A 17,850-nucleotide genomic window follows, 5' to 3' on the forward strand; every position below is an offset into this window, starting at 1 on the left:
GCACCCCGACTCAAATCCATAATATTTCCATATACGATTTTTATTCACAAATAACCACACAAGCTACTGGTGAGTGAAAATATTAACAAAATATTGTTTTGCATGCGCGCTTGAGTGTGTACTTTATGTGCAGAATTTCAGCATACCTACATGCAAGTACATATGTACACACTCGTACGTACTGGAATTAAATGGACAGGGCAAAATCAGTTGCAAATAGTTACAGTTAAGAGGCTGCTGATTGTCTAGAAATTCAAGATATGTTTTAAATTTTTGGACTTCAAGAGGAAAACGAAGGAGAAACTGTGCGCCATAGAAATTGGCAACGAATTGCAAGCGGACCCCGAGACCTTTTTGAATTCCTACATACGAGTATGGAGTGGAATGAAAATTCTTAAGTATAGTAAATGCATATAAAATAAGTGAGAGTAAATGGTGTGGATGGAGTGGGGATGCTGGGGGTGCTGGGGGTGGTACTTACTTGCCAACTGCTGGCTTTGGAGGAGCAACTGGGCCAGCAGCTGTGTGTCGAACGAAGTGGGCTGGGCCGTATTCTGGTACTCGTCCTCACTGCTGCTGCCGTAGCCGTGGCGATGGCTGTGCCACTCCGCCGATCGTTGGCGCCGCATCTGGTCGCCGCCGCCGTATAAATATTCGCTGCTGGCGGCACTTGCACTGGCGCCGCCGCTGCCAGCGCGTTTACGGCCAATTGTGCCGGAATGACTGCTGGACATGGTGGACAGAGCCCTGCCTGGGGCTCTGGATCCTCTCCGATTCACCTTCAATTGAAACTATGAACGTAACTTTTGCCAAGCAATTTATCCCCGTTGTTTTCCTCGCAGGAACTAAAGCAGCTTCTGTTCCAGTGCTTCTGCTCCTGCCCCTGCCCCTGCTCCTGCTCCAGTGACTGTGGTCCGCCGTCAACGCATTGCTCCAGCGTCCGGCTGGACGGCTCCCCACCAGTCCATGTGTTCCTCCGGACGGGCCGGGATGGGACGGTACTGACAGGACCTCGCCTTAAGTGCTTAACCGAATTAACGCTGCAACGATAAAAACGACAAAGTGTCAGAGAGCATGAGTCAGTCGAGTGCTGGGCGCCTATAAATGGATGGGGGGGAGGCTACTACTACAGCAGAGGATACAACAGCCGTAGTGCCACAGCCCATGGCCCACAGATGAAGCCATAAATGCACGAAAATGAAAATAAATAGCAGCCGGCTCCAATCCAATCGCCCCCCCCCCCCCCGGTACTTTCCCTTTGACTCCTGGACTCCGGGGCGTAAAGTGAGCTTAATGGCTATTCCAGGCCCAACACCCATACCCCCATCCCCCAACCCCAACACTGAACGCACTGCCGCGTTGATCCGTCCGGATTCTGTTGCCTGTTGTGCTGGGCCACGTTTACTGGCTCCGGAGTCCGGCCAGACACTCTGACTTTTGATTTGGATGAGCGAGCATTTAAATGCACTAAAGTAGGGCCAGGGCCACGGCCATGGACAGAGCCATGGACAGGGACAAGGGGCCAGGGACAAGTGGGTCATCACTGCCAAAATCTCCACCGCTACGCCTACGGGGGGAGTTCAGGGACCACCATCTACATTTGTCTATTGCAGCGAAGTCGGCAGGTGCCACGAATGTCGATGATGTTCAGAGGCCTGTACATATGTATGTATGTGTGTACATACCTATGTGTACACATTGGAAATGTGATTTCTACGGCACAGAAGCAGATTGAATATTATCCTGTTCGTATTTATTGTAAGAGCTACATTGTAAATTTCCAAAATGTAAATTCAGAGATCGTCACCGTAGCGAGCGGCGCTGCTGGTGGCATGGGGCATCCCAGCGGCTTTCGGGGCTGGGGCAACGGGGCTCGCGGAAGGCAAGGTATGTGGGCAGCGGTGTGTCCTCCGGCAGCGTATCGCGCATGAGACGAGCGCTCAGTAGCTCGTCCATGGCCTTCTGCTCACAATCGCTTTGTGGTTGGGCAGCCAGAACGGCCTGGAAGCTGACGGTCGACTCCTCGCCACGAAGGTGCCACGGAGTGTCGGTCTCGTGGTCCCATTGCAATTCCCCCCAATCGCTGGCGTTCGGGGAGGAGGACTCGTCTCCCAAGCTCTGCATATTCACACCAGATGCCACCAAGGCGTCCAGTGCATCGAGGAGGGTCCCTGGTTCCATTCTCTCCATTGATTCCATTGCCTCCAGCTGACCCCCGAAACCAAGTTCCTCCTCAGAACCACCATCCATATTGCTCCAAGGAAGGCCGCCGAATGCAAGGAAGAAAATGGGATGACTGCTCTGCTCTCGGGTCTGGAATGCTTGCCAGCCGAAAACCCCAAATTACTTTTGTTTAATTACTTTTGACTTACAAATCTGTGCAACTATCTGCCACCTATCTGTATACAATATACGCATGCCGCTGCTGACTGTGCCGGAGAGCCCTGCGATGCCTGCCAATCAGGCAATATTCGATGTGGCATAGTTGCAGCTTTATGGAAGATTCAAGGCTGATGTTTGAAAGTCTCGCCATATGCCCGCCATTGGCATATAGCGGCACTTCACAGGACCGGCTCCGCTCCGAAGTGCTTTTGCTGCTACAGTAAACTAAGCAGAGCCTAATCGAATGGAACTGCAGTTTGGGGTTCAACTGAAGTCAGACTTGGGTGGGGTAGCGGAGGATATCCTTGGACAGCACATTTCTCTTGGGTTTTTCCCTATGGAAAACGAACAGTCTGCAAAATGCAAAATGCATATTTGTGGCATCCATTTGTATGGCTTTGTTGGCCCAAAGCCCGACCCGAAAGATAATCAAATAGGCATTTCTCTTTTGCTGCTGCTGTGGCTGCCACCCTCCCTCCTGTAGCATTCTGTAGCACTTGAATACGGATTCCAGCCGCACCCGTGTGGCCGGGCCCAAATGCAATGCAAAAATTTGTCCGCATCAACTGCAGTTTTAAAGTGCCCGCACATTGCCTGTGAGGAAACTTTGCTTACGAATTAAGAGCAAAATATTATATGCCTGGCAAAATGTTGCATAAAGTGTGGGACAACGGGACTGCTGTTTGCTGGTTGCTGATGTGGTGCTGCTGGGGTGCTGCTGGGGTGGGGGGCTGGGGGTTGTACGCAATTATTTTGCATGCTCCATTTTAATAATTCGGATGAGGAGAGAGAAAAGTGAGCGGGTGAAATATGGAAATGGGGAAATGGCAAAATGAATGAATGGGCACCCACCAGGGTGGCTCCAGGGGCATGCAAAGTGGGGCATTAAAGCCTAGCTGTGTGGCGAGGCGAGGCGAGGCGAGTCGGCAGGCGGTAGCATTTTCATATGCATGCTCAAGTGCAAGTACGAAATGCCACAAGCAGCCAAAAAAATATTTAGTTAACTCGAGCTGCTCTGCCCTAAAAGTACGCAATGAAATGTTATTTTCCTCATTTCCCCCAAAACTTTCCACGACCACAGCCTCGCCTCGTCCGCTCTTTGCCGCAGAAACTTTGCCCCCTGCCGCAGCTGTTCCATCAGACGACGCCTTCAATTAATTGCCGCTTAACAATTTCACTTCAGAAATGACCCCAAAGAGATAATAATACGTCCCGTCCTCCCACACTAGCACAGAGCCCTTCAAATGATGTGAATCGGATCCATCGGCCATGTACATATGTACATATGTATATATGTACACACATATATGTATGTATAGTCTATGGCTAGTGGTTGAACTTATTGCACTTTCGAACAGAATAGAATTTGATTTGATTTCAAATCGAAATTAGTCGTTTTGTCGGTTTCTAAATCAGCATTTCCTTCGTCATAAATCCGTTTATTGTTCTGGCCACAACAGTTATGGGCCAAGAGAGACACCGAGTACATGATGTTTGATGTTTGATTATGTATCGACTGCGTAGGTGGGGGAGTAGTAGAGCCCGATTGTATGGTAACCATATCCAATGACATATCCATATCCAGAGTCAACCACAAGCTCTCTTCGCCATACACGTTGTCAACCGCAAAACGTTTAATTACATGTCAAAATGCGAGATGCACTGAGAAGCACAGGAATCATAGCCCACCCCACCCCACCATCAACCCATTTACACATTGCACGCCTCCCGTCGTTGTTTTCCATGGAACCACACAAAGCGCGCAACGTTACAGCTCAGAATTTTGTGTTGTGACTAAACATGCAAAAAAGAAAACCCCATTACTAGCCCAGAACATGGCCCAGAACACAGATATACACACACACTTTTGCACCCGAGGCCTCATCACCAGGCGCCGCACCGGCAGTGTAAACAGCACACAGATACTCGTACTCGTACTGGTACTCGTACTGGTACTGGTACTCCCTGCCTGTGGGTCGAGCAGAAAGTCTGTGCAGTCCAACAGAGGCGCCACCTCGTCAAACGGGGGGCATGCTCCGCGCCAAGACAAACTCAGGAGTCTGGCTCTGCCAATTACAGTGCGTCAATCCGTTGCACATTATAGACAGGTGTGTCCATGGTAAACATTCACTCTTGAAACGACATCAGCGACATCACCGACATCAGCGTCTCTTCGGGCACAGAATCGATCCACCAAAGTATGCCTGGCTCGTCTTTTCGATTGCATGGAAAGGTTTTTGGCCATAATAATAATGCTTTTGGTAGGAAAAAGATCTGTACAGGTACGAAAACCTACAGGTAAGTGCACTCCCCTTGGCAGATCGTGGACGGTGTCCCTCTGGCCCTCCTTCTTTCTTTTGGACAAACTATGACTATGCCGTCTGCCATTTCACTCCGATGAATGTGCAATTGGAATACTTTAGAACCGTTAATGGTTAGAGCACCCCCTTTGGTCCGCACCACTGTGGTGCTGCGTGCTCCATAATTGCTTCCTGCACAGCAGACATTTATTTTGTTTTGGGTTGCCAACACATTTATTGACTGAGTAACGCCCACCGACCCCTGAGAGGCCTAACTCCAACTCTGGCTGAAAGGAACCGCCCACGGCTTGTCTATCGATGGTATCCAGGATCCAGGTACTTCTTCATCCCTCCAGATTATGCTAGAAGTATCTAAAGCCCGTTAATGAACTTCCAGCCGCAGGACGGCTTTGGCTTTGTCTTTGGCAATGGCAAACCTTTAGAACCTTTGGAACCTTCAGAACCTTTAGAAGCAGCGCAGGTTTTGAGTCTTGAGCTCCATCTGTATCTTCCTTTTACATCGTGAACCTGTCCATTGGCGAAGCCTGAGCTCAGGTCCAGGTGCTGCTCTGGATTTGTTGTTGCCACAGGTTGTGGCATGTGTTTGAGGTTGTGTTTGGGCAGTAGCTACATGTGCGATGATGGGAATGGCCAGTCAGTGGCAGGATACGGATGCCGCAACCGCGTTGCCCCTGGAAGTGACACTCGCCCACGACGGTGGCGCCACGTTGTCTCCAGTGTGGCCGCAGCTTTGTTACAGTAAAACCAGCAGCAACTCGCTCAATCCATGAAGAGGAATGGCTAAACAGCTGAGTGGGGGGAGCTATTGTACGAAACCCATGGCAAGTGGCACGTCTCTGGCCGCCCTTACGTCCTTTAGCCGCAAGAACTTCCTTTTTCTCCGTTTCACCGAAAGTAAGGGCAAAGAACGAACGAGAAGTGGCAAGTGCCTGCACAAAAATGCATAACGGCGTAGAAAAGTCAAAGAGCAAAACTTATTTTATACAAATTTTTAATTTTTAGCTCCTCGGCAAGGACCCGGACCCGGACACACATGGAGCCCGACTTGTGGATCTGGATTCAGAATGGTGTTAGCAGTGGCTGCCATTGAAAGGGAAAGGCAGAGGCTGGAGCTGCAAAGGAAAACTATTAAAAGGTGTTGGCTGGCAACATTTTGCAAACTTGACTTTGCCCATACACACAGGCGGAGGAGCAGGCGCGGGCGGAGGTGAGCTGCCACTTGGATGCCAACTAAATTGCAGACACTATATTTATATGTATGGAAGGATATTGCCTTTGATGCTGTACTTTTTTATCTCGTTTAGCAAAATGCAAAGGAAAATCCTGCCAGCGCCAGAATAAGCCAGAAGTACGATGGAGAGGAATCATTGCGACTAAGAAGGTGCCACCGCCCACCCCATCGCATCCCTTTTCACTGTACACTGTACAGCTAAAAACAAACAGCTTAATTGATAAAGAAACGGAGATGGGGAATGGGAGATTGGGAGAATGGAATCAACCAGAGCAAAGTCTGAAAATGAAAAAAGAGATAAAAGAGAAGGAAACAAAAAAAGAAAGCCGTGCTTGCGGCGACTCATTGAATCGGTTCATTGCTACTCCCTCCACAGAATCGTTCAGGAAATCTCACCGGAAAGAGGATATAAATGAATTTCGATGACTGCATGATAGTCCCAATGACTGAATGGTAATGCAAGTCTCTTTGCATGGCTCGATCATCCAGCCACAGGGGGGGTGGATCGCTGGACGTACCCTTTGCGCCCAGCACCGAAGTGCGATTTGATGGCTGCTGGGCGACGGCTACGTCCGCGCATGGAGCAGGCAAAGAGAATGAGATTTATGGCTGGCCTTTATCCCAGGGCATTGTGGACTGTCTTTCATCTGGCTGCTGGCTGCTGGCTGCTTGACTGCTTGACTGCTTGACTTGGAGAACAGATCACGACCACACGTCGGACAGTAGGCGATGTGCACTGGTCGCTCGAAGATGATTACCTAAAGCAAACACAGACAGGGCAGCAAACACCGCCGTCCCCACCTCTCACCTGGCAAACCCACTCGCCTGCGGTGCAGGAGATGGCGGCTGCTCCTGATGACTGCACCATTGTTGCAGAGTGTTGTTCACGTCTCAGCGACGGCAACGGAGCGAGTGGAAGATGTGTGGGAGGACGTGGAGGGCGTGCAGGACGATGGCTTCAAGGATTACCAACAAAAGGATGGATAGATGTGGATGGATGGCTGGCGTGCCCTTTCCTGGGTCATCGGCACGGCACGGCCATGCGAGCACACTAGTGTACATGCATGTGTCAAAAGAAGTGTGCTGTGCGAGGGGGCAGGTAGCCAGGTGGCGTATACGTAATGCATTCAGGTGGAATACATATGTGTGCACTCAGAGTGCCACATAGATACGGACACGCACGCACACCCACACAGGGAGGCAGAGACAGAGACAGACAGAGAACGTGTGTGAACAGGCACTTGATTGTGTTATTATTATTGTTTCAAGTGTTGCTTTCTCTTCGCTCTTGTTTATCCGCATCCATTGTATCTGTAACTGTAGCTGTAGCTGTGCTGTGCTGTGCCAAAGGGGCATCTGGCATATGGCAGGGGGCATGGGGCATGGGCCACGTGACGGGGGGGCGGGTTTCACGGGGCGTTCACAGTGGTCACAATGGTGAAACCGACTGTGCGTCCGCCGGCAACTCAACTCGAGTGGAAGTGATTTCCCCCAAACTGAGAAAACTGCCATCTCAATTATTTTACAACAATTTTGTTGGCATCATATCAAACTGAATTTTGCCTGAATTCCCACAACTGATCCTGGATCCTACAGATGCATTGTCCTGCCGCAGCCACTGTGCCATTCTGCCTCCCTGCTCCACTTGTGGGTCACGTGCCCTGCCGCCTGCCTCCAAGTACCCGTCTCCGTCCCCATCCCCGTCCCCATCCCCATCCCTGTCCCCATCCCCGTACACGACTTGCACTTCGGTAGCACAGTGTTGCATTGTTGCAAGCATACTTGAATGCACTTGAATGTGCAGCGAACCGGACACGGGCCTGTCCCATGACCCGTCCTCATCCTTCGGGCCATGGAACCTCCGCCATTCCCTCCCCTCTTCGCACACCGCAAGCAGAACGGAATGCGTTTTTTTTTCTACATTTTTGGGATGTTTGTTTTAATAATGTTTTCATTATCTCTCAATTTACGATTGGAGGAGGGTCTGATGAACTAGCCAGCCATAAAAAAAATAAATAAATATATCGGGTCCTATCCCATAAAATGTCTGCCCTCCAATAGCTCTTTTATCGATGAACTCCCTCCCTCCCCAACATTATTTGATTTCCTCAGTCTGTTTCTGACTTCAGACCTGTCGCTTCTACAGATATCCGTAACTATCAGCCGGGCTGAACTGAACACTCCCGCATTTCCGATTTCCGATTTCACTTTCCACTGGACCAAAGTATCCGTAATATTCCCTTTTTATTTACACAAAAGAAATCTCCGCTTTTATTGGATCATTTAAAATACATCGCTTTCGGGGAGGAAGCACGGACGGAAGGCGGAAAGCAGAGCTCGTGGCAGCAGGCGGGGCCAGTCAAATTCCTCACACACTCTCCCCCCACTTTCTCTTTCACTCTTGAGGGGTAATTTATGAAAATTACTAAACGAATGCGTGCAAATTATGCCTTTTTCTGGCAGTGCCAGCAACCGGAGCGGCAAGGAGCAGCTCGGTCTGGAATATGGGTTAAGTGCAGCAGGATGCTGGTGTTGCAGGATGCAGGATGCAGGATTCAGCCCCGCCCCACCACGCCGGCGGTCGTAAACAAAAAGGTAGCTGGCCCACTTCCCCACTTCCCCACTCTTCTCCACGCATCTCATTTTATTCACGATTCCCAGGCAGAGGGATATAATGATTTTCAGCAGCTGTTTGCACGGCTGCAAAGAAAGTTGTCCCGACCTCTGAGCATTTCGTATGCCGTTCCGTACATATGTACATGAAATCTGATTAAAGTAAACCCAAGTATGGTCACTAGAGCCAAAGACGAGTCGCTGGAAAGCGAAATGATAGAGGTTATCAAAAACGAATAGGCGCCATAAAAGTAATAATTCTGTGAGGGTAAAAAGCTAATATTTTGATTTTGTTTTTGTTTGTATTTTATTTTATCTTTTTTTATTCGTTGGCTGCTGCGGAGAATGCAGCTGGACTGAAACGGAAGTCCTGAGATGATGATAAAGCGGCAGGATGACTCCTTGCCGCTGCCAGCTACAGATACAGCTCCGGCTCCAAGACCGTGTTCTCTGCTCCACTTCCTGGTGGCTGCTGCTACTTGTTTTCTGCTCATTAAAAATTACCCTTCGTATGGCAAAGTTGAATTAAAAGCGTGGCAGTTGGCAGTTGGCAGTGGCGTGTGGCGCGTAAAGTTATTTTAACTGCAACGTTGCAAGAATACACACACAGCTAGACAGAGAGACCGAGCGTAAGAGAGATAGAGAGAGAGAGAGAGAGAAAGAAACAAAAAGAAATGGAGAAAGATAGACAAAAACAAAGAAAAAGAGTAAAGATATGCTGAGAGGAACAGGAAACAATGCAACGTGAACAATGAATTAAAAAACACAAAGAAACTTTCTTTTGCCACATTTACTTCTCTGCCGCCTGCCGCCTGCCTCCTGCACTCCTCTCTTCGTGGGTTCCTGTGATCTTCCGTTTCGGTAGAGGCTGGCAAGAAAGCCCCTGATACATTGACACTTCATATCTGCAGATATTCGCATGCCTATCCCATAATTCAGGCAAATTGCGGTCGTGTTTTCGATGATGTGATATTACGATAAAAACCGCAACACGAGAGTTCAACTAAAAACAATAATATTTGGAGTAAAATGGTGATTTGTATGCTCGTGTGTATATGAAAGAAAGGTATTTGGAAAAGATGTCCAACTTTCCAAGCACTTTTTTTTGGCTCTTCTGGGTTGTGAATGGTAGATTTGGTTTTACACGTCACTCCAATGTTGCAGATGAGAGACATAAAAGGCAACTCCTATAACTATGCCATGTTTCCGGTGTCTGGCGGCATAAACTTCCTTAACCATATTCAACAGATCGTAAGGAGCTTTACATGAACGGTATAAGACGTCCTTGTAACAGGAGTGGTAGGTATTAAGCCCCAGCTGCATCTTAAGCAGCTTTCACTGTACTCACCGTCGTTGTACTTGGACAGGCCCGCGCAGTACCCGCAGTCCCCGCGATAGAGTGCAGTCGGCTGGCTCCCAAGTCATTAAGACTAATGGCCACCTAAGCAGTGAGGCCAGAGCCCGCAAGGGGGCGACTCCAACAGGAATCCTGGCTAGCAATGGATGGGTGACGTGACGCCTGTTGTTCCGTGGCGTGCTGCTGCTGGAGGGTCTCCCATCCATGTTCCGTGTCCCGTGTTCCGTGTCCGTATCTGTTTCTGTTTCTGTTTAGGTTTCCATGTCTGTGGTTGCGGCCTGCACAAATAACCAAGCAGTTGTTCAGTGGTTTTGATTTTGTAGCTGCTGTAGCTGCATTAGCAGGGAGTGTTTGGGCGCTCCGCTTGCCGGGGCCATTGGGGGGGCTTGGCTTTGTTTCAGCCTTCAGCAACTGTTGTCTGTCTCTGTCTTTGTCTCTCTGGCCGATATCTAGTTGCTTCTTTTTTGTTTAATTCAGCACTTCAACTGAATTGTAAAATACTTTCGACGCTTTCGCTCTGGCGCTGAATTTGGATGGAAAAGAATTTAAGGCAACCATGCGGTTGCCTATATAGCGGCATCTCTCTTCTCCTCCATCTCTATCTCGCTTTCTCTCATGCTTTCCGCTTATCTTTCTCTTCGTCCAGCACATCTCTGGCTCGTTTCTGACTTTTTGTGTGAACTCCATTTGCTGCCTTTGAATTTGTTTTTTTTCTTCTGAATTCTCCCAGCTTTTGGTTTTCTCGTTTATCTTCTTGCTTATTGAGATTTTACAAACTGAGTCCTGCAGCTCTGGCTGGCAGTATTCTTTGACAAGGCCATGTCCATCATAACTTTGGCCATAAGGGAATCCAAATATCTCCGTCTGTCACGCTTCGAGGGATCTACATACATACATACAGACATACATACATACGTATGAACGTCTTGGCTGTCCAGACAGATTATTTGTAATGGGAAAACTTCAAATGGAATGATCTAAGGAAAGCTCAGATTCTGCCGCCTTTAATTATTAATTATAAATCCATTATTGCATAAATGATTAAAAAGGTTAACCAACTGTTAAGTTGTAGTGTTTCCTTAACTGATAAATTGTCGAATCTTCTATATATACATATGTATAAAACAGGAGGTCTGGTACTTATATTTTCACATTCCGATTGCATATTCCTCAGTTCTGCGGAGAAGTTATTCGCGTCTCTGGGTAAGTGCTGCCGGCTCGAGTGATTGTTTGGCAAATTATAGTTCAGAGACAGAGACAGAGATCTCTGGTGGCAGCAGGCTGCTCAGGGACATGAGTGCATGGTGTCATACCGTCCCGCCCTATGCCACCCTTTGGCCCTTGTCGCTCGCTGCCTTCCTTCGTGGCTCCTCTAGGCCGCACTTGTAACACTTTTCATCTTCATTCTTCATTTTAATGAAATTATTTCCGTATAATTTATTTGCATTACGAAAGAAATGATATAAGTGCGTGGGTGCCTTGGGTTTTCGGTGACTCCAAGGAGGCGGCGGCACAGAAGGACTCGGCTGCATTCATTAAGTGCATCATCTTTCATTTCCCTAGGCGTTGTCAACAAACTCTCTCTCTCTCTATCTCTCTCTTGCTCTTGCTCTTAGTCTGAATCTGCTTGTGCCCCATAATCGTCTGCCTTCGTCATTTTGCAACACGGCGAAAGGGGTTGGAGCATGGGCAGGGGCAGGAGCAGGGAGCAGGGGCAGGGGCAGAAATAGCGACAGAGGCAGAAACAGAAAGAGTGACAGAAGAGGGTACAAATTTATGCTTGACATAGAAACACGAATTTCGCTGACTGACGGCCATTTTATTCTTATTCCCTTCCGTGCCGCTATTTAGCCACCCGACGCGTCGGGGGTATTGTACTTTTGCACCAGGTGCTTGCGCCACATACAGTCTTGACCTGCATCATCAGTCGAGTGTCCGTCAGTTTACATGCCGCAAACTATCCCTTCAGCATTCAACATTCAGCATCTGCTTGGGTTTTGGCACAGACTCAACTTGTGGAGGGGCCTGCATCAATAATCGGGGCTATTCTTCTTGTCAGCTAAGAAATACATACATATCATGCAAGACATCGATCCTGGATCTGTATAATTTTTTGCCACACGTTTGGGTCCTCAAATTTCTGAAAAGTAGGGCTCAGAATCCATACTACAAAATCATTACCTTGTTTTTATACCACCTTTCAGATTCCCATCCCATTGGTAGTCTGCTCAACTATCTGAGCCATCTTATTTCTTTCCTCGATTAAAAGGCATACTTTTGGGGAGCCTGCAACAATTACACTAAATGTTGCTGCCAACCCTCGTGTCAGAAAGTACGAGTATAGCCAAGACACAGAGATGCAAAAAGAATTTGACGAGTGCTCGGCTCAGGTAAGTGCTTATACTGCGTTGCAACAAGAGAAGCCTGGGGGCTGGCTGCAGGGGCACAGGTGCCTTCTTTTGCTAAGGTGAGGTGTGGCATGGTAGGGGCAGATTGCGCTGGGTGCCATGCATCATGATGACGACTCTGTTGACACTTCATAAATACATGAGTTTCAGGCGGAGAGCCTCCTCAAATACACACAGATACACGAGCTTAGATACAGGTGAGTGCCGATCTCTTTGAGTGTGCTAGTACATACATATATATTTATATGTGTGAGTGTGTGTGCGTGCGAGAGTGTGCAAGTGGATCTGAATGCAATTGTTATTCTTCAGTTGCTTACCCTTTAATCCAAGCAAAGGAAAATTGGGGCACTCACGTTCTTATTCTCTGACCAAATGTGTTCCCTGAGTGAAGAATATCCCCAAGGATCTCCTATTTAAACCCTTTGTATGTACACATGGGCAGTTCCTATCTGGCATTACGTTACATGTTGAAAGAAATATTCAAAGAGCCGAAATTTTGAATAAAAAATACCCTTGTTGAATATGAATTGGTTAGCCCTATGTATATTTACCATAAAAATGGCAATAATCGAGCGTACGGCTGTAAAGCTATAAGCCAAAATAAGACCTAAAATTACGTTACACAAAACAGATGTGGATTTCGAGGTTGGGGCAAAATGGCAAAACTCTGCGTAATGGGTAGGTCCATCTGAATACGTATTACGTATACGTATGTATCTCTATATTTTTTGTGGTATTTATGAAATATGTGGAGTTCACTTTCAAAGTTAGTTAATGTAAAAACCTTCCTTTGCTATAATTGCTATAATTCGGCGGACGCATCTGAACGTTACTGGCGTGATGTTAAAAAATTCAGCGATAATAAAAGCTTCAAAATATACTGTTAGCCGACGTTGGACATATGTTCCAATAATTTTTGTAGGTACTTCAATCTTTTAGAAAGACTTTGAGAAGAAACTTTTATCAAGAATCTGTTTTTCCCAGGAGATAATAGCAAAAGAAAACACTTCTATAAAAATAGGTTAATAGGTTTTCGCATCAAAGATGTTGAAATTATATGTCTATTTGGTAAATTAGTCATCATTCAATATATTTAGAAATTAATATCGCGACAATAGTAGTATATGGAAATCGGTTTGATTGACTTTTCATAATTTGTGGTCTGGTGGAGCTTTAGGCGGAACTGCTCATATGTACAATGTACAAATGTATGTAAATGTTTAGGAAGAATATTAATATAAAAGCTGGAAGAAAAGACTATACAACAACAAGATAACAAGAGGCTGCCTGAGCGACCGAAAACCGGTTCTATGACGGGCTTATCGCTACGTCCCCTGTACAGAGAGAGCGCGCGGGCTTTCAATTTCTTTTCGGCTATGCTTAGTGTCTGACCGCGAGCCCGCTGCCGAACGGCTTCGTCTGTGCCTGCATATGCATGCTTTCGCACAGTGGTGCCTTTGCCTAGATCAGCTGGCTAAATTCTATATACATATATGTATATACTAATAAACTCAAAGAGACCTGCACTCATTTACAATACATATGTACATATGTTTGCATGTATCTAGACCTCATCGTCAGTTATTCAGCTTAGGTACATGTTTGATTTATTTTGATCGAATCATTTCTGATCCTTAAACAATAATATCCTATTGATTGCTACCTCAAATCTGCCCCAAGGGTAGCAATAAGGTCAAGATCTATTGAAAGTTCTTTTGTGGTGCGCTTTCGATGATGGACTGAGAATTCCTATTTCCTTTGGTTGTTTTGCCAGCTTTTTCCGACTTTGTCGTTTTGTCGAAGTACTTCAACAAATTTACACGTGTATCACTCACATGCGCCGTTGGCATGCCATTTGCTAAGCCCCCTCCCTGCCCACTATCCGCCATACCTTTGCGGGCAATCCCATACGCTACCTATACGTACATATATACCCCTTTAATTATTGCTGCCGGATGCGGGTTAGAGCGGCAGCAACACCAGCAAGCACAAAGCTACGTATGATGGGGACTCAGCCGAAAAGTGGTGGCAAAAGTCGAAGAATTTTATGAGCGCTTTGAATAAAAGGCATAATATAGGGAGTTTTCCAGAGCTTTCAAAAATTAGGTCCATACATATACTCTCTGAATCCATATATTTCATGTATTAGACATGTGAGAACCGAAAATAAATCAAGGAATTGCTCGGAGAGGTTACATATGTATGTAAGTTTTTTTTTTAGTTTAGGTAGACTAAAAATTGAATTTAAAATTATTATACATATGTACATATGTATGTAGCATGACCATTAAGCGTTCTTTATCGATCAAAAATAAATAAAACTTTGGAATTTTACATACATAGGAATTCAGGAATAAAAAAAATCACAACAAAAATGTTGTCGTTGTTGTATAGCTTTCTCTGTTTTCTTAAAGAATTATAATTAATTTGGGTTAAAACCATAGAATTGATGCCCCTGCGCCCCGTTCTGGGTTTTGGATTGGGAGTTGGGAACGCGGCAGAGTGGGAAAGGGTTGACGAAGCAAAGAAGTAGTGCCACGAAGCATTTAATAAAGAGCACGGCGCAAAAAAAAGTAAAAGAAGGGCACAGCCTTTGGCAAACTTCAGTCGATGGTGGTGGCTAGACGCCATGGCAAACGGGAAGAATGGGAGGCTTTTAGAAGTAGGAGGCAGTGGGAGAAAAATGAATCACCGGCAAATTACGGTAAGAAAGGAGAAGGTAATGGCGGAAGCAACATTCCGTTATGGCTCCTTCCGCCCGACTTCAATCTTTTATTGTTCTCAACACACCCCCACAATCGACCGTACAATCCCATTCCGTTCGGCAGCGCCGAAATTGTAAAAATTTCACAATAACTTCCAGCAAAGGAGAACAGAATGAGAAAAGGTCTTATGAAATATGCATATGATCATTTTGGCCCCGAGTCCAATCCAAAGCATTGGGACAGGCTGGGCGGGGCGTAGTCTGGGCGGAGCAAAATTTCATTAAAGTTCAAGTGAAAATTCAATGCAGCCCCTAACTTTAAGATTGTCGGACGGGGAGTCGCAAAGTAACCAAGGGGAATACCAGTAGATGAAACACACACAAAAACATCCGCAATGTGGGGAAAAAGTTGCCGGCAGAGAAATTACCTGCAAGAAAGACAAACAAATGCAGAAAAGAGAGAAAGAGAGAGGCCAAGTCCAGGTGGAAAAAAATTTCCGGCTTTTCCATGGAATATATCACAGGGAAGTCTTCAGTGAAGTCTATCCCCAAGTCGCCTGTACAAATTCAATGAAATCGCTGGAAAATATGAACTAAAATTTATTGATACGCCTGATGTGGAAATCTGTAGAGCCAGTATGAGGATCCAGGATGAGCAAGATCACGTGGGGGCTCCTAAACCACTGGAAGAGGTGCTGGAAGGTGACTGGCTGGGCACTTTGTAATGGTCAAGTCCTCGTCGATGGTGCACTCATAATCGTCTCCGTTAGCATCCTTGGCCTGAGCACCGCTGGCTTGATCGTCTTCGGACTCGCTCAAGGACTCCAGGCTGGTCTGCTTCTGCAGCTCCGCCACCCGCATCAGAAGCGGATGAATCAGCTGCTCCGGCAGACTCTTCTGGATGCTCAGTAGAAGACTGCCCGGCTTGGAGCACAGCAGGATGGCGTTGGACAAGTGGGTCAGACCGTCGTCCACGTGACCATTTATCAGCAGATACTCCCCCAGCCTGAACTCCGACTCAAAGTGCAGCTGCACGGTCGTCTTCCGTCCCACGCCGGCGGCAGCCAGCAACGGCATCACGCCTCCCCCAAGCAAACCCATCCCCATCTGGCTACTTCCCACCTCCTCGTGGGAAGTCTGGGCCTTCGCTTTGTGTTGACGACGGTCATGAACCTTGCGCTTGTAGTCCGGGTCTGCCAAGCGCTTCCGGTCAAAGTATATGCAGTATCCCAAGAAGCTGACACCGGCTGTGGCGAATATTATTAGCTTGGCCGACAACATTTTCACGAGTGTGTAATTTGGAAGTTAAAAATGGAGTTACAAACTATTTTCCAAAAATACAACAAATCACGAAAACTAACAAATTTACAATGCTAGCTCCGAACGAACTGCTCTGTGTAGGGTTCAATAAAAAACTGACCTAGAAACAAAAACCCAAAACAAACTTCAAAGAGTTTTCGAAACTCGAAACCGTATTCCCTGGCCTAAAAGCTAAGGCTACGTTGATGGCAGGCTACGAGGCATTCCGCTCTGACATTTCAGAGGGTGACCAGCTACGATCTTCCACATAGGATCTGTCTTTATTTTACCAACGAAAGACCGATCTGCAAAAATTGGGGAAATGCAAACAGCTTGAACAGCTCGATTTGCGTGTCATCGGGCCGTGACTGGGGGACTCTGTCGATTGTAATTCACAAAGCATTACAGTCGCGCATTACGCCACCGAAATTCCCAAAGGTGTTCCCAATGTCGTGGTGTGGTGTCCATGTCCATATTTATCTTTCGGTTTGGGTTCTGTCCTGTCATATTCAGCGACTGGACCAAATCCTCGTTCTCTGCTCCATAAATTGTTGGCAAGCATGTGTGCGTTGGTTGGGTGGTGATGGAAGGGGCAAATGTAGAGGGTGAGGGTGAAATGTCTGCTGTAACGCTGACGTCAAAGTATTTATCACAATGACAAAATCACTGGAGCCTGGATGGAGTCTGGAGCCCAATGCCTAGAGCAAGGACTGGATTCATTGGGGGAGGTGTTGCGCAGACATTACTTAACGGTTTAAGTGTAACACATTTACAAATTGTTAACAAACAAACAAAAACAAACAAAACAGAGAGACAGATGGACAAAGGCAAGCATAGCAGCCCACGCACACCACGCACACCACGTGCTCAGCGTTGTGATAAATGATAACAAATTAGCGGTTTGTCTTTTAAACGAAAAAAAGGCCACGCATAAGGGAGAGAAAATGCGATACCAAAGTTACCTCAATGCAATAAATCACCCCACCTGAGCAGGCCACCGCAACACACCGCACACACACTGAAACACACGAACAGCCCCAAAATAACCGAGCATATAATTCCCGCCCACAGCACTCATTCGCTATGAATGCACTCCCAAAGATTGATCTATGGAGAGACTAGAGGATGTACTCGTGTACCTTTATAAAGAGGGATCATAAATGGGGTACGGCCAGAAACTGCTAAAGCAGAATCACTTAATCTTTTGGATCTAAAAAAGGTGCGACAAAAGTTACTACCTCTCCATTATTATTTATAAACAGAGATAATTCCTTCTCGATGATTTTGTATACGATTTTTCGTGCTTCCCTGGCTTTGAACACTGCCTTGCACACTGAAAGTCAGAGCCGGGCCGTATCTTTCAGTCGATTTTCACTGTATTAAGCATACGCATACGTGTGCCAGCCAAAGAAGAACCCACCTCCAGGGGGGATTGGAGCCAGGAACGGAGTACCGGTAACGAGAGCGTGGCACAACATTTATGACTTGCACTGAAGGAGTTACATTACCCTTCGGCCCGTGCCTCTGTTCGCACT

The 17,850-nt window shown here is 46.9% G+C and overlaps 3 protein-coding genes across 4 annotated transcripts in view; all 3 read right to left on the minus strand.

The window, feature by feature from the left end:
* LOC111070082 (teneurin-a) overlaps positions 1-989 on the minus strand; it is a 134,881-nt gene extending 133,892 nt beyond the window's left edge. For both annotated transcript variants that reach the window (XM_022360386.2, XM_022360385.2), the window contains exon 1: positions 482-989. In XM_022360386.2, the coding sequence (XP_022216078.2) occupies positions 482-734 (253 nt within the window). In that variant the 5' untranslated portion in view covers positions 735-989. The remainder of the gene's footprint in view (positions 1-481) is intronic.
* Positions 990-1,743: 754 nt separating this feature from the next.
* LOC111070085 lies at positions 1,744-2,379 on the minus strand. The gene has a single exon (XM_022360392.2). The coding sequence runs from the start codon at positions 2,248-2,250 to the stop codon at positions 1,804-1,806; it is 447 nt and encodes a 148-aa protein (XP_022216084.2). The 5' UTR covers positions 2,251-2,379; the 3' UTR covers positions 1,744-1,803.
* A 13,312-nt stretch (positions 2,380-15,691) lies between these two features.
* On the minus strand, positions 15,692-16,297 carry LOC111070225 (mitochondrial import receptor subunit TOM20 homolog B-like). Its single transcript, XM_022360616.1, has one exon. It carries the CDS (start codon positions 16,295-16,297, stop codon positions 15,692-15,694), a length of 606 nt encoding a protein of 201 aa, XP_022216308.1.
* Between the last annotated feature and the right edge of the window lie 1,553 nt (positions 16,298-17,850).

The sequence above is a fragment of the Drosophila obscura genome, unplaced genomic scaffold, assembly GCF_018151105.1.
Source record: "Drosophila obscura isolate BZ-5 IFL unplaced genomic scaffold, ASM1815110v1 contig_28, whole genome shotgun sequence".
NCBI lineage: Eukaryota > Metazoa > Arthropoda > Insecta > Diptera > Drosophilidae > Drosophila > Drosophila obscura.